The sequence below is a fragment of the Panthera onca genome, chromosome D3 (genome assembly GCF_046562875.1).
Source record: "Panthera onca isolate mPanOnc1 chromosome D3, mPanOnc1 haplotype 2, whole genome shotgun sequence".
NCBI lineage: Eukaryota > Metazoa > Chordata > Mammalia > Carnivora > Felidae > Panthera > Panthera onca.
This window is the reverse complement of record NC_138350.1, coordinates 17,540,240-17,559,733: the sequence shown is the minus strand read 5'-3', so window position 1 is coordinate 17,559,733 and position 19,494 is coordinate 17,540,240. Positions and strand designations below refer to the sequence as shown.

The 19,494-nt window shown below is 47.1% G+C and overlaps 1 protein-coding gene across 17 annotated transcripts in view; it reads left to right on the top strand.

Moving 5' to 3' along the window:
* GIT2 (GIT ArfGAP 2) overlaps positions 1 to 13,922 on the top strand; it is a 52,553-nt gene extending 38,631 nt beyond the window's left edge. For 16 of the 17 annotated variants that reach the window (XM_060612535.3, XM_060612530.3, XM_060612538.3 and 13 more), the window contains 4 exons: positions 3,976 to 4,058; positions 4,644 to 4,832; positions 9,813 to 9,876; positions 10,588 to 13,922. In XM_060612535.3, the coding sequence (XP_060468518.1) occupies positions 3,976 to 4,058; positions 4,644 to 4,832; positions 9,813 to 9,876; positions 10,588 to 10,800 (549 nt within the window). In that variant the 3' untranslated portion in view covers positions 10,801 to 13,922. The remainder of the gene's footprint in view (positions 1 to 3,975; positions 4,059 to 4,643; positions 4,833 to 9,812; positions 9,877 to 10,587) is intronic. The other variant, XR_009604166.3, reaches the window with a different exon arrangement.
* The last annotated feature ends 5,572 nt before the right edge of the window (positions 13,923 to 19,494 follow it).

Below are 19,494 nucleotides of genomic sequence, written 5' to 3'. Positions count from 1 at the left end.
CCCTATAACATTTATTTGAAACATACGGTCTTTTTAAACCTTCAGAAAATTAGCTGGGTGCTGGTTAAATATTGTAGCAAGGCAAACATGTCAAATTTGTCCAGAGCAACAGTTATCAGATATTTGGACCAACTGAAACACTAAGACCTCATCATGCCTTTTTTTTTTTTTTTTTTAACCTGTTGCATTTTTTATGTGAATGCCATACCTGACGTACCCAGGTGTTGCAGTCCCTGTGTCCTACATCAGGATTGCAACATGTGGCAGCATTGGAGGTGTAGGCGGCTGTTAGTATGAAGCTGTTCACTTGATGAGTTGGTCAAGGCCAGCTTGCTGATGTGTAATTTACATTCTCAGTAACCACACATGATTCAGGTAAGCTCCTTTTAGAGTAGGCAGACAGCAGTGTCTATTAAGCACCTCCTCCACACCCAGCCTCTTGGTAAGTCAAAGGGTCCTAGGGACTCCCTGCTCCCAAAGGCACCGTCAGTTTAAAAAATCCTTTCCTGGGCCACCTGACTGGCTCAGTTGGAAAAGCGTGGGACTCTTGATCTCAAGAGTCCTGAATTTGAGCCCCACGTTGGGTGTAGAGACTACTTAAATTTAAAAGAAAAAAAAAAAACTTAAAAAAAAATCCCTTTCCTGCACAGAGTGCATGATGGTAAGCTGGGATCGTGGTGGAGAGAGCATATGCTTTGATGGCCTGAGTTCAGGTCATGGCGCACTCTTTCTTTCTTTTTTTTTTTTTTTTTTTAATTTTTTTTTTTTGACATTTATTTATTTTTGAGACAGAGAGAGACAGAGCATGAAGGGGGGAGGGGCAGAGAGAGAAGGAGACACAGAATCGGAAGCAGGCTCCAGGCTCCGAGCCATCAGCCCAGAGCCTGATGCGGGGCTCGAACTCACGGACCGTGAGATCGTGACCTGAGCTGAAGTCAGATGCTTAACCGACTGCGCCACCCAGGCGCCCTCTCACTCTTTCTTTAATAGAAGGATAGTGTAACCAATCCTAGAGGAGGGAAGGTGGCTGTGCGTGAGGAGCTACCCTCACAGATAGGGTGGGGTTTGCACTGGGCCTTTTTCCATTCCCTCCACATCAGTAGGAATGACAGAGTGGTTCTTTCCCACTGCAGGTGCCATATGGCTCATCGGGGCCCTTTGGGGCTCTCTTCCGCACTTGGAGGTAGTCGGTTGAAAAGCATTCTTGATGTACAATACTGAGTCTTGGCAGTTCTGAACTGCGATGTTTTTATTATGGTTTTTTTCGGTTAAACTAAGGGACAGTTAAATAGAAATGAAACCTCTCCTTTGAAATTTTGTTAATAAGAGTCAAGTAGACCTCTTTTGCCCACTGGGAGATTTGTCTTTTAAAAAGTCTATCGTCTTTGGTAGTTTTGAGAATCCGTGCAAGGACTGCTTGCTGAGACAGTGTTTTATACAAGATTAACAGTTACATCACTGAAACTGATAATCTTGATTATTCCTGACTGCTTCCTTATGAGTTTAGGTATTTATGGCATGTCTGTATTCAGAGACAACTGCACATCTGTTCAGTAAACTGAACCAGCACCAGCTAGAAGGTAACTTTTCTACTAACAGCTTTGAGAGAGCAGCACTTTGGACTAATAGGTCTTGATCTTAGCTCTGCATGTGTACAGTAATTTTCATAAAATTAAATGCTGGCTAATTTGAAATCCTGTCCTGTGCTTTTGTTTGACAACGATGAAAGACTGAATCCGTAAGTAACTGATTTCCTGGATGGTTACTGCCATATGTTGTTTTCTGTGCTTGAGGAACGTTTCCTGAGTACTTTTATTAGATGTATGAGTTGTTACTCTTCTAAAATGTTTAAATGAGACCTGGTGCTTTTGTTAATCGTGGGGTAATGCATTTGATTTGTAATTATCACACTTACCTCGAGGAAAGCAAAAAGATTGATTATAAAAATGTGAGATTCTCTGGGTTTAATTCTGTTTTCTAGATATTTCCACTGGAGCAGCTCTGGATGAATTTTCTAGAATAATTATTTAAGTGCAAGTTTTTTACATTTCATTTATGTATGTGTGTGCATGTGTGTGTGTACGGACACACTCACGCACACACATACACTCATCCTTGTGTGTGCATATATAAAAACTAAAGGAAAAGAAATGTAAAGATTAAGCATTCCCTGTGCAAGGTAAGATGGGGTATTTTTGTTTGCTTGTTTTGGGGGAGCTTTTTTTAGATCACCTCTGGAAGAGCCAGCTGTCCCCATTCCCTGCACTAGGTACAGTGCCTAGCTTTGGTCTTCCAGCTACACTTGTAGTGGTCAGTAACTCACTGATAGATTCATAAGGCCAGGTCAGAATAAGGCAGCGGTTGAAGTAGAACTGCTTACTGGTAGTAAACACAGGGATCTGGAAGGTTGTAGATTTTATAGAACTCAGCTTTACAGACTCTCCTATGGCACCAAGCCAGTATTTTAAATCATTTGCCAGATGCATTTGAGTGGGAGAAGTATGAGTTCACGTTGAATTTTAGGATCCTAGCAAGTATCTTATCTTAGAGTGGCTAGGACCAAATGGAGCCCTCAGAAAAGTGGGAAAACCTCAGCCCACAGAAGAAGGGAGCCCTTGCCCTGGGAGGAGAAAGAGAGGCTATGGGGAGAGTAAAGCAAAATGTGGTGTGAATAAGGAGTCTTTCTCCACTCTGGGGCTGACGGTCTTGCCTGTCTGCATCCGGCCTTCAGAGGGCCAAGCAGCATTACCAGCAAGGAGCAAATAATTGGACTTTATATAGACTCTTAAAACTGGTCAATTCTGTGGTAGCCATTTTTTTTGGATGAAGCTACAAGGTCTCCATAGGTTTAAACAAGGGTCTTAGTTTACAGCTATATCTTTAGCCACATTTTATTGCATCATTGATAAAGTTCCTTAGTCACATGATTAACTTGGATTAAATTCAGGTATAAAGGTGGAAATCACTCATATTTGTATTTTGCAAGGTAATCAGGTTAGGTTTTGAATCAGCTCCCACTGACACCTGTTCTAGATGAAGAAATTCTCAAGCACTATGGATAAAATAAATACTGAGGGGAAATTATGTTTATTAAACACTCCAGAACTAACATAGTCTCCTTCAGAGAAATGTGTTCCCCTTCAAATTCTGTCACCCTGGAAGGCCCTGTACTTTGCCATGCTGCCATTTGCCCAAAACATTTTTAGGATCCCTCTTTTGAATCTGTGCACCATTTTTTTGATCTCCACAGTTGCATCAGATACTTATATTCTAAGAGATAGATTTTTTTGGGAAACATAAAAGTGGTTGGAGACCAAGTGTCATGCCAGGTTAACCCATTTTGGTTCACAAACGACATGCAGCAGTAAGTTAATAGTGCTGGTTTTCTTGTGTGGCTCGTATAAACTGTCTCTGAGGGCAGTTCTTAGAGAGCCCTAAATGTTTGGAATGGTGACAGTCGTCAGGGCGCAAGGCATGGAACAGTGGAGGTGGTAGGAGACAGGACCTAGGTTCTCGCTGCTGGGTTTCTGCTGACTCTGTGGCACTGGCTTTGTCCCCCAGCTCTTTGGCCCTTCATTTTCTCATCTGGTATTAGAGTAGATAATCTACAGCTGGCTTCCAGTGCTGGTGGTCTCTGGGTATGTAAGCGCTGGCCTGTGCATTATATTATAGTTAAACTCCATATTCCTTAGAGAACCAAACACGGGTGTTGTCTTGCATGTCTGTGTTAGTTTATACCAAGGATCTGTTTATGGAGTTGCCACTGAGCTAAGAAGAAAATGGTGCCAAGAAAAAGAGAAACCATTTCTGGGTCTACTATTCATCTTTTACTAAATTTTCAGTAAAGGGTTGGCTCCTGGCCCAAGTGAGATCTGGGCCACAAAGGCTCCGTGGCCTAACAGGTAATGATTCCTAGGCAAGGCTCCCAGATGTCTTGTGCTCAAAACTAACGGGTGTTTCCCTTTTCTCTCTCAGGCATCCAGGCTGGAGAAGCAGAACAGCACGCCTGAAAGTGACTATGACAACACCCCCAATGACACAGACCCGGACGACACGGGGTACAGCTGTGGGAGGACTGCCCTGGGGCGGGCTCTCAAACCTGAGACCTAGTGGCCGTGCTTAGGGGATGCGATTCATCCCCCACGTGTCTCCACTCTATGTTCAGACCCATAAGGTCATGAAATATGGACGCATAAGTTCATAGTCCAACCTCTTATCCCATATTATCCCAGGGGCCTGTTCTTTTACTGGCCGGTCACAGACCGTCTCTGAGTGTCTATAATGTGCTTAAAATCGGTATCTTAAGTCAACATCAGGTCGCATTCTATGCTTATACCCCAAGGGGTGAGCTGGATTAAGGATGGCTTAATGACAGCACCTCCTCCCTGCTGCCATCTTTACCCTTTCTCCGGGAGTCATAATTTCCAGCCCCGTGGTAGAATGAAACAGCCGCCCCGTGAGCTGTGGCTGCCTGTTGTTGACACAGCCTCACCGTGAGTCCCCTGCAAGACAGGATAAAGGAAACCACAAGACACAAGAGCAACCAGCTCATGCAGCAGCAGATGCACATGCAGTGGCTCCTGAAGGCAGAGCAGCAGCTCATGAGCACCTGTCACAGCAGGCCACTTCTTTAATGTCGGCAGGTCAGGCAGAAAAGGAAGGCAGAGGAGTGTGGTGTGGCAAGGCGATGGCTCAGTACCAGATACGGCAGAACCCCACGCAGCCCCAAGCCCCATCCTCCCCAGCACGGAAGACGTCATCCGGAAAACTGAACAGATCACCAAAAACATACAGGAGCTCCTACGAGCGGCTCAAGAAAATAAACACGACAGGTAAGGAGGTTTGAAAATCCTGCCTGGAAAAATGGACATGCTTTGCAAGAGAGGCTGCTCCATTAGGAACAGTGATTTTTTTTTTTTTTTTTTCCCAATATACTGATTTTTTTTTTTTTTTTTTTTTTTTTTAAGATTTTTTGAAAATTCAGGTTTACATAACAGGCTTAAGTACAGATTTGTAGATTTGGATGGTGAGTTTTTTTTAACATGATGTTTTCAATTTTCTGCATTCTTACGAAGGGCTCTGGAAGCAGATGCCTCTAGAAGTAAAATTGCAGCATGGTTGGGGTAGTGATATTGCTGGTGCTGGATGGTGAGGGGCAAGAAGTTGCTCCTTAGAGCTTGCAGTTGATTCCTCCAGCCACTGTGCTCCCTGTGTGTGCCCTTGCTAGAGTTGAGTTGGCTGGCATAAAAGGTATCTTTTTTTTTTTTTCTTAGTGTTTATTTTTGAGAGAGAGAGAGAAAGAGCATGAGTGGGGAAGGGGCAGGGAGAGAGGGAGACACAGAAGCTGAAGCAGGTTCCAGGCTCTGAGCTGCCAGCACAGAGCCTGACGTGGGGCTTGAACTCACAAACCGTGAGATCGTGACCTAAGCCGAAGCCAGACACTTAACCGGCTGAGCCACCCAGGTGCCCCTGGCATAAAAGGTATCTTGGCATGAACTTGATTTCTTAGGCCTCCCTCGTGTGCATGTATGTGTGTTCACGCGTGTACGCGTGCACAAACATCTAAGAAACAAGTGGTTTACAAATAACAATTGACCTAATCGTCACCTGCGCTCCTGAAATGAGATTCATCTTACTCTGAGCAGAACCATATCCTGCAAAGTTATTTCTTCCGGTGGAGAAGGGACTGGCTCTTGTTCCAGCTCATCTTTTTGTTCCCTGAGCACGGGTTCTCTGAGAACTAGTGGTGGGTCGTTAACTGTCTTGAGCAGTGTCCTAGTTTCACATGGCCAGCCGCATCTGGACACACTCATGAAGCATTTAACATCCTCCCATTGGGTTTAAGAAAGCAGCAGAGGTCCATCGAAACCCCAGAACGATCTCACTGTTTTCCGTAGGTCAGTAAAGTTTAGTGCTCGGGTGAAGAGCTCCTTTGCGTGCAGTGCAGTAACAGAAGTTGTTCAGGGGACACGGTACCGCTCCTCTTTGGTCCTCTCTGTTCTCTCCTTCCACATAAAGATGGGCCAGAATCTTTTGCCTTCTCTGTGTTCCCGGTATCGCCAGGCTAGACTGCCCTGCTCTCCCCTTTCCCTTTTTTCTCTGCAGTTCTGACTTTCCCCAATGTCACTGTTTCCTACTTGGTGAGAAAGGAGCAGTCTGTGTTCAGTGAAGGATGAGCATTTGTCCTCCTGGATGGACTGCTGGAGGGTCCTCAGAGGTCCATGGGAATTAGGTGGCTGTTTATCTCTCCTTCCCAGGCAGCCTCTTTATCACACACTGCTCCTCCCCATCCCCCGCACTCCACAAGCTGCCAGTGCTTACCAGTTGACAACAGATTTACTCTAGTTCACAAGTACCATGCTTGTATTTCAAACAAACAAAAAAATATGTTTACATCGCATTGTCAAAAATAGAAACATCTGCCTAGAGGCTATTTCTGTCCTCAACCGAAAGAAATACGGTGCTTGGCACAATTGGGGAAGTTCCCCCCCCCCCACACCTTTTTTTTTTTTTTTTTAAGACGTACAAATCCATGCAAAAACATGAAGATCTGATATTTTTTAAGACCCTGAGAGGATGATGCAGAGTTTAATCATTAGTTCACTCTTTTTAGTTTAAATCAGAATTGACCTAGAGAATTTACGTTTTACGAATTGCTCACTGCTTTACTGAAGTCTGTGGTTACTTAACATGTGCGAGACACTTTCATTTATAACTCTGAGTTGTACTGATTAAACCCACGCCTTTTCGTCCTATTTTCTCCTCTTGTTTATCTGTCACCTGTGCTCACTCTGAGTAGACCAGCAGCCCATGCGGGCACACTCAGGCTTTGCCCCTGTCCCTTGAGCCTAGCAAGCTGCCCACAGTCCCCGCTTTCTCTGAGTCTGGTGTCCACCCTGAGCTTACAGCCCCACTCCTGGTCCGTCTCTGTCTCTTTCGCATACACACATGCACACACTATTAGACCTCACAGTATGCACACAAGCCTTCTTTGAGGAAAGATAAGAGCTGGAAGTTGTGAACATGAACTTTCTCCTTAATCTGTGCATGCTTGCTTTTGTGGCTCATTGAGGACATCCTAAAGTATTTCATACTGAGTGAGTTTTGGGGAGGTATCCTTAGGAAAAGCAAGGTGTCCCTGCTTCTGTGCAGCAAGGGGAAGGTTGAATTCTATTTTGGTGTCAAAATGAAGATGTTAACCAGCGTTAATGTATTTTTCATGGGCATGTTGGTTTAAGTAACATTTAGGCCTGAATCAGTGGCTGCTATAACAGGGTCTTTTTCTGAGCATTTGTGTGACCAGATGGGTTGTTGCCCCTTCATATTTACAAGTGAAATAACCCCTTCTGTGTGGGCCATTTTGTTACTATGTGGTGTGTGGTTCTGATTGCTTGCAAAGGTAAAAGTCAGGATTTCCCATTTGAAAGTATTTTGGGATAACATAAACCACTTTCTGGAAATGTAATGATTTAACTAAAACATAGCCAGTCTTAATTAAAACTTTTTTTTTTTTTCAATTTTTTTAAACGTTTATTTGTTTTTGAGAGACAGAGAGAACAGAGTGTGAGCTGGGGAGGGGCAGAGAAAGAGGGAGACAGAATCCAAAGCAGGCTCCAGGCTCCGAGCTGTCAGCACAGAGCCTGACATGGGCCTCAAATTCACTGACCTCGAGATCATGACCTGAGCCGAAGTTGGATTCTCAACCGACTGAGCCACCCAGACGCCCCAGTCTTAATTAAAATAGTTTTGAGACTAGATTTCTTACAAAGATGAAGTACAGAGGTGCTTATGACAGTCTTTAAGCAGAAGCTAACTTCATGACTTAAAAAAAGGGGAAAGAATGTTAGTTGTTAGGCTGGATGCTGAACAGGATTTGGTTCCATCTTGGAAGGGAAATTTTTAAACAGCCACATGGGTGCTTGTGGAAGGCCAAACCTGAATATTTGCACTGCATTTCCTAACATGCCACCAACAGGCTACCAAAGAGCTTTTCCCATATCGCATTTCCCTTTTGGGCTCTGTGGGTCAGCTCTCCCAGAAACAAAACCCAAGCCTGGGGGGCAGTGTGCTGTCTCAAAACTGTTGCTCAGTCCCATCTTCAGTCTGTCTTTTCTCTGCAGTAGTAGTTTGTAAAACATACTACTCAGGGCAGAAGCCTAATGTTTTTAAGGCACAGGAAACTAGCCTCATATGTCGCATGTTACAATATCAAGAATAAGAATCCTGAATGAAACCAAAGTCTCCATTCTTCCAGTTCCCATCACCTGAGAAGTTGGAATCACCAGTCACGAGTGGAAAGAGGCTTGCTATAAAGAAAGATGTAAATCTGTTGTGTCTCTGATCCCAGGAGAGGACTGTGGTGTGTCAGTGAGAGACCCAGGCCCAGGTGCTGAACCAAGCCGGGTTTGAGCTCAGCTCTTTCTCACCAGTGGTGGGACCTTGGGCAAGTTCTCTCCTTCTCCAGGCCTCAGTTTGCTCATTTGAAAAATGGGTGTGTTAATAATACCAGCCTCATAGGGCCATTGGGAGGAGCACATGAGTCTCCACAAAGTTCTGAGAACAGAGTTGGCACTCCATCAGTGTTCCTGAAGCCTCAGCTCTCAGACTGTCATTTAGGGGGCCCCTAGGAGGCCAGGCGGCCTGGTGGAAAGGATGAGGACAGGCAGAGTCAATGCGCTTTGTTTTCTTAGAGCTCGTGAAGCGAGCAGAGAGAGTGCCGGCTGTGTTCATGGCTGCCTGTTACAAACATAGTCATGGCAGCTTCATGAGAAAGTACGTAAGTGTCTGATCCAGTATAAGAGCTGACTCAGTGATTTCTCTTTACCCAAAGTAAAGCTTTCAATTCCCTAATGGTTGAGATGCATTTGAATAGAAGGAATTTAGAAGTGTCCGTCAGTTTTAACCAACATGTGGGTGTTGAGGTGTAGGCTCTGGCTGTAATTTAAAAAAAAAATTTTTTTTTTTTTTTAACGTTTATTTATTTTTGAGACAGAGAGAGACAGAGCATGAACAGGGGAGGGGCAGAGAGAGAGGGAGACACAGAATCGGAAGCAGGCTCCAGGCTCTGAGCCATCAGCCCAGAGCCTGACACGGGGCTCAAACTCCCAGACCGCGAGATCGTGACCTGAGCTGAAGTCGGCCGCTTAACCAACTGAGCCACCCAGGCGCCCCCAAAATTTTTTTTTAAAAATTAGTTTTCTTTATTTTTGAGAGGCAGAGAGAGACCGAGCATGCGTGGGGGAGGAGTGGAGAGAGAGGGAGACACAGAATCCGAAGCAGGCTCCAGGCTCCCAGCTGTCAGCACAGAGCCCAACACAGGGCTCGAACCCATAAACCGTGAGATCATGACCTGAGCCGAAGTCGGACACTCAACCAATTGAGCCATCCAGGTGCCCCAAGCTCCAGTTGTAATTTTAAGAAATGTTTTCCAGTCCTTTATTTTTAAGTTCTGTGGCCTGTGCATGGGAATCCTTGTTTGTCTTTCAAGAAATTAGGGAGATGAAGCACCTGAAAAACAAATGACCTACTGGAGGAAGTGTGAATATCTTTATAGACTGACTGTTCTGTGGCATCCCCTAACTAGTCATGTATGTCACCTACGTCCCATGTGTGGAGACTTTTTATCAGAATGAATGAACTTTGGAGAAAGGGTGTGGACCCTGCTTCTTTTGGGGTGACATCCACAGTGGGCTGTCTGCGGCCTCAGCCCCTTCATGGGGGACATATAAATGGAACCCATTCTAGCCCCCTGGTACTCTCTGTCTCTGCGTTATTTCTGCTGTCTTTGAATAACCTCTTCAATATTCTTGCAGTTATATTCCCTGCTCAGAGAGGATACACGTAGCTGTTACTGAAATGGCAGCATTATTCCCCAAAGTAAGTCACTTCCTACTTGGTTCAGATCCCTTTTTCTTTTCATGTTTATTTATTTTGAGAGAGAGAGAGTGGGCGAGCAGGGGAGGGACAGAGAGAGGGAGAGAGAGAATCCCAGGCAGGCTCTGCGCTGTCATTGCAGAGCCTGACGTGGGGCTCAATCTCCTGAACCACGAGATCATGAACTGAACCGAAATCAAGAGCTGGATGCTTAACCGACTGAGCCACCCAGGCACCCCAGTCGGTTCAGACCCTTTTAAATGAACTGAAAGAAATTTTCTCAGGACCTTTTATATTAACCTCTTTGTAGCATACGTTTTAAATATGCAAACCTGGGAATAATTTTGTCCTACACGGATCTTGGTTTTAATAAGAATGTGTGAGCACCGTGCTAAAGGCAAAGCACTAATAGGTTAAAATGGTGTCTGGAATATTTCACCCAAGTGGATTAACATTGTCAAAAACCACCTCCGAATAGGATATCCTACTAAATTGACACTGCATGCACTTTGACCTTTGAGTGCAAGCACGTGGGCATCTCGCACGCTGTGGGCCGGGCAGCTTGCCGTGTCCCGTGTGCTGCCTCTGGGGAAGGGCGTGACAGAACCGCCGTTTGCTGTGGAACAGCTTGAGCTGTCTTCACAAGAAGGCTCGTCCCCGCTCTTGGGCGTCCAGCCTGCAGTTCACGGCAGATGACTGTGTTCTTCCGTCTAGAAACCCAAGTCTGACACGGTGAGGACTTCCCTGCGCTTGCTGACGTCCAGCGCCTACCGACTTCAGTCAGAGTGCAAGAAGACCCTCCCGGGGGACGCCGGCCCGCCCACGGACATCCAGCTGGTCACACAGCAGGTCATCCAGTGCGCATACGACATTGCCAAGGCCGCCAAGCAGCTGGTCACCATCACCACCAAAGAGAACAACAACTGAGCAGCTCGGCGCCAGCCCTCCTATTTTCTAGGCTTTTTAAAAGTCCAGTTTCAAATGCAGACGTGGAATTCTGGCAGTTTTTACGGAAACAGACATTCAATGAAAGTTTAAAACTGTTTTTAAGAAACTCAGTATTATTTTTGCATGTTTTCTAACAAAATTTTTGACTATTAATTTAACCCACTTGCCTTATTTTGTGCCTGTCTGCCAGTTTCCTCTCCAGTGTTCTGTTGTGCTGTCCGTGACTGTTGTTGAGTTGATGGTCATAATCATTCAAAAGCATAGCTTCATTGTTTCAAGTTTGTTAGAACTTTTCCATCCCTTTAAAACTGCCCGTCTAGGGTTAAAACTATAAATGAGATTTTTAGTGAAACATTTTCTGGAGAGAATTGGGTTAAAAAAAAAAAAATTCCACCTCTGTTCCCTACCAAGCATTGTGCAATAAGCGAGTTTTTCCACCCTAGTGCAGGAATCTTTAAGTTTAGGGTGTTTCCAAACATGGATGTAGAGAAAGGACTTTGCCACTCTCTAAAAGTAGCGTAACAGTCTCACTTGGAAACAATGGACTGCTCCATTTGTTTTACCTATTCTGTCTTGGTAGACGTTCTTTTATTTGATGTTTCTGTCTTGATCTGTCTCTATTTTGCTATCATCCTGAAGTCTCCGTGGTGCCAGATAAGTACTCATCCCCCACGTCACGTGTCCTGTGGCCCTGTCCAGGTGGGAGTGCTGCCACATCATCACGCGAGGTTCAGGGCTCTTCCTTCTCACAGGAAACCAGATGTGTCATTCCAGACGTGCGGCAAGGAGGAGCCACGTCCCACAAGCCATAACTTACTCTGTGCCACCCCATTCAGATACCACTGACATAAACCATGGGAAGAGAAATTACCTGCTCCCTGACGTGGTAACATATCTCTTCCCCAGAACTCGATTACTCCTTTAACCACGAAAGCTTCGTCACATGGCCTGTTTGGTAAATCTCATCACCTTTAAGGACTTCTCGTAAGGTAAGGTGTCTGCGGTCAGCTGAGTTTGTTTCTCCTCCATTGTCTCGCTGGTACTTAAAAATGAGACATCCTCTTTCATGAATTCCTTAGAGAGTGTGCTCTAGCTGACCACCGGCTATCCCAAAGCTACAGAAGCACAGGTTTTAAGTTCTGGAACATACTGACGTTGGTTTTTAAGCTACTGAAGAAAAGACCTTTCTTGTTCTGAATGCTAAAGCATATTCCTGCCCCCGCTTATTGCAGCAGTTGCGTGGGTGTGGCTCAGACCCTGACCTAGACCAGAGGGGCCAGGCAGCATTGATGGAGATGAATGAAGTGAGCCAGGTGTAGGGCAGGGGCGGAGGACAGTCAGGGAGCAACGGTGCACCTAATGGGGACAGCAGCTACCCGGCCTCACCCAGGCTGCCTTGTGGAAAAGTGGGCCCGAGCTGGCCGGAGCTTTGATTTTTTAAGAGACTCCAAAAACATGGATATTATTTGTGCCATTCCTCTGTTTATAAATGTTGGTGACTAAACATTCTCAGAGCACACGTGCGGGGGAACTGTGACCTCCGGACTGCCAGCTCACAGCCTCTGCCCAGGGGTCCTGTCAGCTGCAGTATGAGGTCACACCTGGTTTACCTCCGAGCCTTACCTGTAACGTGGCCACCCCTACCCTGTGTTAAGTTGCTTTGAGTCCTCATCTTACCCATGTATTCTGTCCCGTAGTGCTCATACACGTGAAGAAGTCAAAGTAATCACAGTTGCCTAAATATGTGCTAAATAAGCCTGTGTTTTCACAGAACTGTTTGATTCACAAACATCTTTATAGCTTGACCGTATGCTGTCATGAAGGAAGCACCGTGATGGTGTTTGGTTTACTAAGGCCCAGCGTGTGGATGCTTTTGCCAGATTTTGCTACACTGAGTAGCGCGGGGAAAGGGTCCACATCTCCAAAAGACTCATCCACTTTTCTGCACAATCCTAAGTGCCATGTTCCTGTTGGATGCTGAGGGGATGCCTTCTACCTTAAATTAAGTTCAAGCCCCATCTGATAACCTTTGCTGCATGCTGCACATACTTAGCTGTCCCTTCTCTTTCTTGCACACACCTGCCCTCATGTTGGGCCCATGCAGGGGCCTCGGGGAAGCCCGGTGGCAGTCCTGGGCTGGTGCCTCGGCCTCCCAGGGAGGCCGGGCTTCTAAATAATGAGTTGTCTGCAGTGGGTGCGGTGGCGTCTTCACTGGAACACTCAAGGACTGGTGACGGAGGACCTTGTCTCTGTGCCCCTAGACAAAGTCCAAGAGTGTGGGACCCAGAGAGCATCTCCGATTGTAAGAGCAGCACAGACGTTTGCTCTGTCAACCCACAGTGCCAACGCCCCGAAGGAAGTTCTAGGTGGAGTGACGTGCATGACAGAGGGGCTGCCAGCCTCCCTTCGGTGCCCTGAACACTTCCTCACCTCTTCTGAGACCCAGTTCTGTTGTCTGAACGGCTGTTCACCATCTTTTGCACGTGTGTCCCGTAGCCTTGCACTAACGTCTGCGTTCTCTAAGGTCACTCGTCACTCTTAGTTCTCAAATCTTCCTCCCGCCCGAGCCAAGAGGACGGAGGTGCACTTTATGAAACTGGCGCTTGCTGAAGAGGAGACGGCTCTGCCCCGAAGCTCCTTTAGCTGAAGTCCTCCTCTGCCTCAGAACGCAAATAGTTCTTATTTGCCAAAGAACAGGAAATCGGGCCCAAAGATCAAATGCGGCATTTCATAAAATTGGAAGTGTAGACGCGCACCTCGGGAGCTGTTACCCCATGCCTCCAGGGATTGATGCTGCGGAACCAAGAGTGAGGCTAGCATGTGTCTGTCCACAGCGGCTGTGAGCTCCCCAATCATAGAATGTTCCTTCTTTCCTTGTCCCGGTGAAAGGCACCCTTTTTTTTTTTTACAAAAGAAAATGCTGCATAGGAAAAACGAAATGCCTTTTGTTCAGATGTGTTTTATCCATGTCACTCGTTATTCTGTACTTTTTGTGTTTATTGTACATTCTATTCCTGTAATTATTGTACAACCCTGTAAGCGTTGTAAAATCGTTTTGGAATTTGTGCCTGCTAGTTATGCAATAAACAGGCTCTATAGTGTCTTTGTGGTAATTCTGTTCACGTCAATGAGGTGATGTTTCCAGATACTCTGTCAAAGTTTCAAGAAAGTTCTCCCATAACCTAATCTTTAATGAGACAGTAGTGAATATTTTTCTACCCGGGGGACTCTTGTGAGTTTACAGGAATTACGACCTTTTTCCTCCTTGTGCTTAGCAGGTAGCTTTTTTTTTTTTTAATTTTTTTTTTTAATGTTTATTTATTTTTGAGACAATGCGAGACACAGAGTGCAAGCAACAGAGGGGCACACAGAGGGAGACACAGAATCTGAAGCGGGCTCCAGGCTCTGAGCTGTCAGCCCGGAGCCCAACGCGAGGCTGGAACTCACGAACCATGAAATCATGACCTGAGCTGAAGTTGGACGCTCAACCGACCGAGCCACTCAGGCGCCCCTTAGCAGGTAGCTTTCTTAAAAGAAATTGTGCATCGGGATTATCTGCTCCATTGATCTTACCATGATGTGTTCACTCCTAAAGTTTAATTTTTCAAATTCAGCAAAAGCCAGCCGGGCACAGTAGCCCTCACCTCCTTTACCAGATGAAGGAGTTGTGGGGTTATTTCGGTCTCTTAAGGCAGGTTCCCACAGGGACGATGGGATGTACCTGGGTTCAGTCAGGGCCACCCTTAGTCCCCAACAGTTGTCCTCTGGGGAGGTGACTCGGGTCTCTTCTCTCAAACAGAAGAAGGGGCGGGGCCTGGCCATCACAGTGCCTTTCCAAGCAACAAGGCTGGGGAAAATGGAGCATTCTCTCTCCGTGAGCCGGTTTGAGGCCCCAGACCCAGCAGCTCACACCCGGGAGGCTCTCACAGGCACCAGCGTCTTGGCCCCCGGGAGGGCTTGCTGGAACACAGCCTCCGACTCGGACCATAGCTGGGGAGTTGGCATTTCTGACAGGTTCCCAGGAGGTGCTGCGCCCACTGGTCTGGACCCACACTAGAGAAGCACTGCTGTAGACCGTCCACAGCCCCCCACCACGCACCTCCTCGCCTTCTGATATTAGACATGTCTTCATAAGAATTCTAATGACCACTAGCTTGTATCAGCTGTTGGCCCTGCGAGGCGCTGTGCTGGGGTCTTCCCATGTGTTCATGCATTTAGTCCCCCCGCACCCTGTGCAGCAGGAGCTGTTCCATTGTGCGGTGGGGAAGATCACCCCCTGGGGAGTTGAAGCCCCACATTGGGGAGCGTGTGACTTATCCTTAGTCCGGTTGCTCTTCCTGTTAATCGGCCCAGTTGGGTTTTCCTGACCCTGGCCCATTACTGCAGTCTCAGAAAATGTGGAGAAGCCAGGGGGTGGCCCTGTTCCCCCAGGGTCGAGATCAGAGATCAGAGGGGGACCGGTGCGTGACGTGAGATTGTGGACAAGTGGGGCACAGTCGGCTTGTGACCCCTAAGATGGGACCCCTCCGGCGTTTGCCAGATGACCCATGAAGACTGTCCACTGGCTCCCAAGTACTGTGAGCAGCGCTTTCTCACCTGTGCGGCTGCACCGCGGCAGCCTCACCACAGGGACAACTCGGCAACCACCCGACGGTGACCCGCTGCCCAACACACTGGCGTGCAGGAATGTCTGGGAGCCGGGCCCCGTGGCCCACAGACGCCAGGCAGGGGACACTGTGGTCCATGCCTCTGCCAGCCAGCCACCCTGCCAAAAGCCAGGGCCACATGAGGTGGGACAGACTCCCTCCTCACTGCTTTATAGGGGCTCGGTCAGCCCACCACAGAGCAGGTCCCCAGGGGAGGGGCTGCCGGGGACAAGGAGAGGTGTGTGCGAACCTTGCTGCTTCCCTCCTCACTGCCATCTTCGCTCCCACCCAGGCTCTTGCTGCACAGCTTCCCGACTTACTCCCTTCCCAGGCCCCCAAAACTGCCTCAACACACTGAGAACGTCTGCCCCGTTTCCCCCAAATGCAGCTTCTCTCCTAGGACCCACCTTTCCTCCTCCAAAATCCCTCTTCTCACCCCTTCCAGCACCTTCCCTCCCTAGGGACTCCTCTTCCCCTTCTCTTCCCTCTCAGCACCCCTCCCCCGTTCTTATAGCAGGGATCCTTGTCCTGCCCTCCCCTTGGCCAGCTCTGTACCCATCCCCCTCAGAGCTCCTCCCTGGCCATGGCCTTTCCCCATTGCTCTGTCCTGCAGGCCCTGTCTGGCCCATGGGACCGGAACACCTTAAGGACAGGGAACTTTTGAAGTCTAACTTGGACCCCCTTCGGACCTCAGATCTAAGATTGGCCTGGGCCTCCCCTTGCACCACACTTGTTATCTGCTTCCCTCTTCCAGCCCTCCCCTTCCCAGGCCCTCACCCTTTCAACACTTCCCCCCAACACCTTCCCCCTTCCTGCACACAGGGGCTGAGTGAATACTAGCACATACTGTGGGTACCATTTCGTAAAGTAGGAACTGAGACTACCCCCATTTTGCAGATGAGGAAACCGAGGCTCAGACCTCAAAGCCCAGTTGGTGGTGGTGCAGGAAGTTAGAGCATGGGGCCTGTGCTCTTAATTACGGGGCTCTGCTGGTGCAGTGGACCATCTGAGGAAGGCGGCTGGAGGAACAGGCAGGTGGCAGAGCCTCTGGAAGCAGAAGAAGGTGAAGACCAGCCTAGACCTTGGCAGAGGTAAGGTGGGAAGGAGACGTGGAGCAGGCTCAGTGGCCCCCATCTCCAAACATTCCGCTTGCCTGGGAGTGTCAGAAAGACCGATGCTGGTCTCTGTGTGGTCCTCTGCCCGCCTGGCATTCCTGGAGGAATGGAGTCTGGGTGGCCACGTTTGTGTTGAGTCTTTCCATTCCTTACTATTGCCACAAATATTTCCAATCGTTTTGGTCTGCTTCAAATTGAGACACTCGGGAACCACTGCTCAAGTGAGACTGATCTGTGAGTGGAGGACATTGCCCGTTTCACCAGTTTCAGTGATTGGGGGACCTCACAGATTCCACATGGCATGTTGACTGCCCAAAGTCAGCCCTTCTGGAAGGAGAAGCCCTGTACCTGCTGCTAGAAGGAGGACTCTATTCACAGCGCGGCACAGGGTAGAGGGGTGTCCACCCAGCCCTAGAACAGGGGGACAACTCCCCATTGAGGGTGGAAGCCTGAATCTGACCTGCTTCTTCCAATTAAAACAAGATGAAAATCCTGCCCAAGTCCAACAACAGAGGCAAGGGTGATTCCGCCACAGGCAGGTTGTTTCCTAGGGGCAGGGAGGTACCCGCTTGGCAGGAAAACAGGTCCACTTGTCCTTTGCGCATTGTTTCTCTTACCACACCCACACATTGCTGTTCTCCACATTTCACAGATGAAGAACTGGGCCCAAAGAGGGGTCACCTGGCCTCTGTGTGGCGGACCGTCAGGACAAGAGCCCAGGCCAGTCAGGGCCATGCTCTCTGCTCTTCACCCATACACTTTGCCACCACCCCCATATGAATCTAAATACAGAAATATGTCTGCCACATCCGCATCAAATTATAAAGTGACCACCTAGTCCCCGTGGGCCCCTCCTTCCCCTAGACTTTCGTGCACACTGCTTCCTCGTTTTTTGGTTCCATGCCGTGTGTGTGCCCAGCCCTAAGTAAGAGCTTTGTTTCGCCTGTTTTCAATATGTGAATGGAACCCTACGGATGTATTCTCTTCTTTCCCTCAACATTGTGAGTTAACTAGGTCAAAGTGCATGCCTCTGCTTAGATTTTCCATGCTGTGTAGCATTCATGGAACGTATACACACGATTTATTTCTCTAGTATTTTATTGACAGACATTTGAGTTATTTTTAGTTGTTGGCTCTTATGAAGAAAATGCTTTGAAAGGTATGTCTTTTGGTACATATAGGACTCTACTTCTCTAGGGGATACATATATGCCTGGGTGTGGAGCCTCCCGGTTCATTGAGAATGTGCATCTCCAAAAGTAATGCTGTTTTTATTCCTTTTCCCAAAGTGTTGTACCAGCAGAATATGAGATTCCCCATTGTTCTGCATCTTCATGAGCAGTGGTATAAAAAGCTCTGCTAATTTTGTCAATCCAGGGGCACACGGCTGGCTCAGTCGGTGGAGTGTGTGACTCTTGATCTCAGTGTTGTAAATTCAAGCCCCACGTTGTGGGTAGAGATTACTAAAAAATAAAATCTTAAAATGTTTTTTATCAATTCAGTGGGTTTGTGGTAGTATCTCCTGGTTTCAGTGTGCATTTCTGTGATTATAATATGGTTGTGTGCTTTTCCGTGTTATTTGCCATTTAGATTTCCTCTTTTGTTCAGTGCCTATTTGAGTGTTTACCCATTTTTCCATTAGATTCTATTTATTGTTTTTATTATTATTATTCATAGGAATTTTCCTTCTCTTTTTAAGTTTATTTACTTATTTTGAGAGAGAGAGAGCAAGCATAGGCAGGGGAGGGGCAGAGAGAGAGAATCCCAAGGAGGCTCCCCCTCTGTCAGCACAGAGCCCAACGTGGGGCTCAATCCCACCACCCTGGAATCATGACCTTGAGCCAAAATCAAGAGTCAGATGCTCAACCAACTGAGCCACGCAGGCACCCCTGCCTTTTTCATTTTTTAAAAAAGTTTCCCCTTATTTCAAAGATTATGTTCTCTGTGTAAAATATAGAAAAGCACCCAAAATGAAAAATAGCCATTATCCCAACTTTTAGAAATACCCACAGAGTGTTTTGTTTCCTTAAAAGGGCCCTTGAATTACGTAAATATTGCCTTTGGGCTTTTTAGTTCTTTTTAAAACTAACCTCTATACCCAATGTGGGGTTTGAACTCATGACCCAAGATCAAGAGTTGCGTGCTCTACTGACTGAGCCAGCTAGGCAACCCACTTTTGGACATTTTAACACAGCATGAACATTTCTGCAGAACTTAAAAAAAAATAATTTAAGCATTCCATTTCATTTTAATGTACCGCATAGTAACCAAAACTCAAACAGCCTCCCGGTGTTGGACATCCAGATTATCAGTGTTTGCTATTGTAACTAATGTTACGAGGAAAACCTTTGTACCAATCTGATTGTTATGTATATTTCCTGGGCCAGGAGGTAGCAATGGCACATACATTCTAGAGAAGAAAGTGAGGTGAAGGGGTGACTTCAGACAGAAGTCAGTGGTAGCCATGAAAGATAGGGGCAGAGGGAGCAAAGTAGATGGAAGCTGCAGGAGGTCAGAGTAACAGGACTCACTGCCCCTAGGCTTATGGCTCCTGCAGCTGGCAGGATGGATGGTGGTGCCATTGACTTATCTGAGAACACTGGAGAAGAGCCAGATGGTTGTTGCTGTTGCTTTACTTAATGATAGGAGTTTAGTACGAAAGATCATTTGATAGTCTTGTTGTGCTGAGTTTGAGGCACCTTTGAGATGCATATCAAAGTAGGGATGTAAAAGTGGTGGTGGATATAGAAGTATGGATTAGAGATACAGATCCAGGGTATGCTAATGTGGAGATGGCGCTGGAGTCCAGAAGCCTGGCTCATATCACGTAGGAAGGGCCTGTGTGGTGAAGAGAGGCCTGGAACTAAAGGCTGGCACTCCACGGGTTACAACTGGCAAAGGCTAGAGTGACTT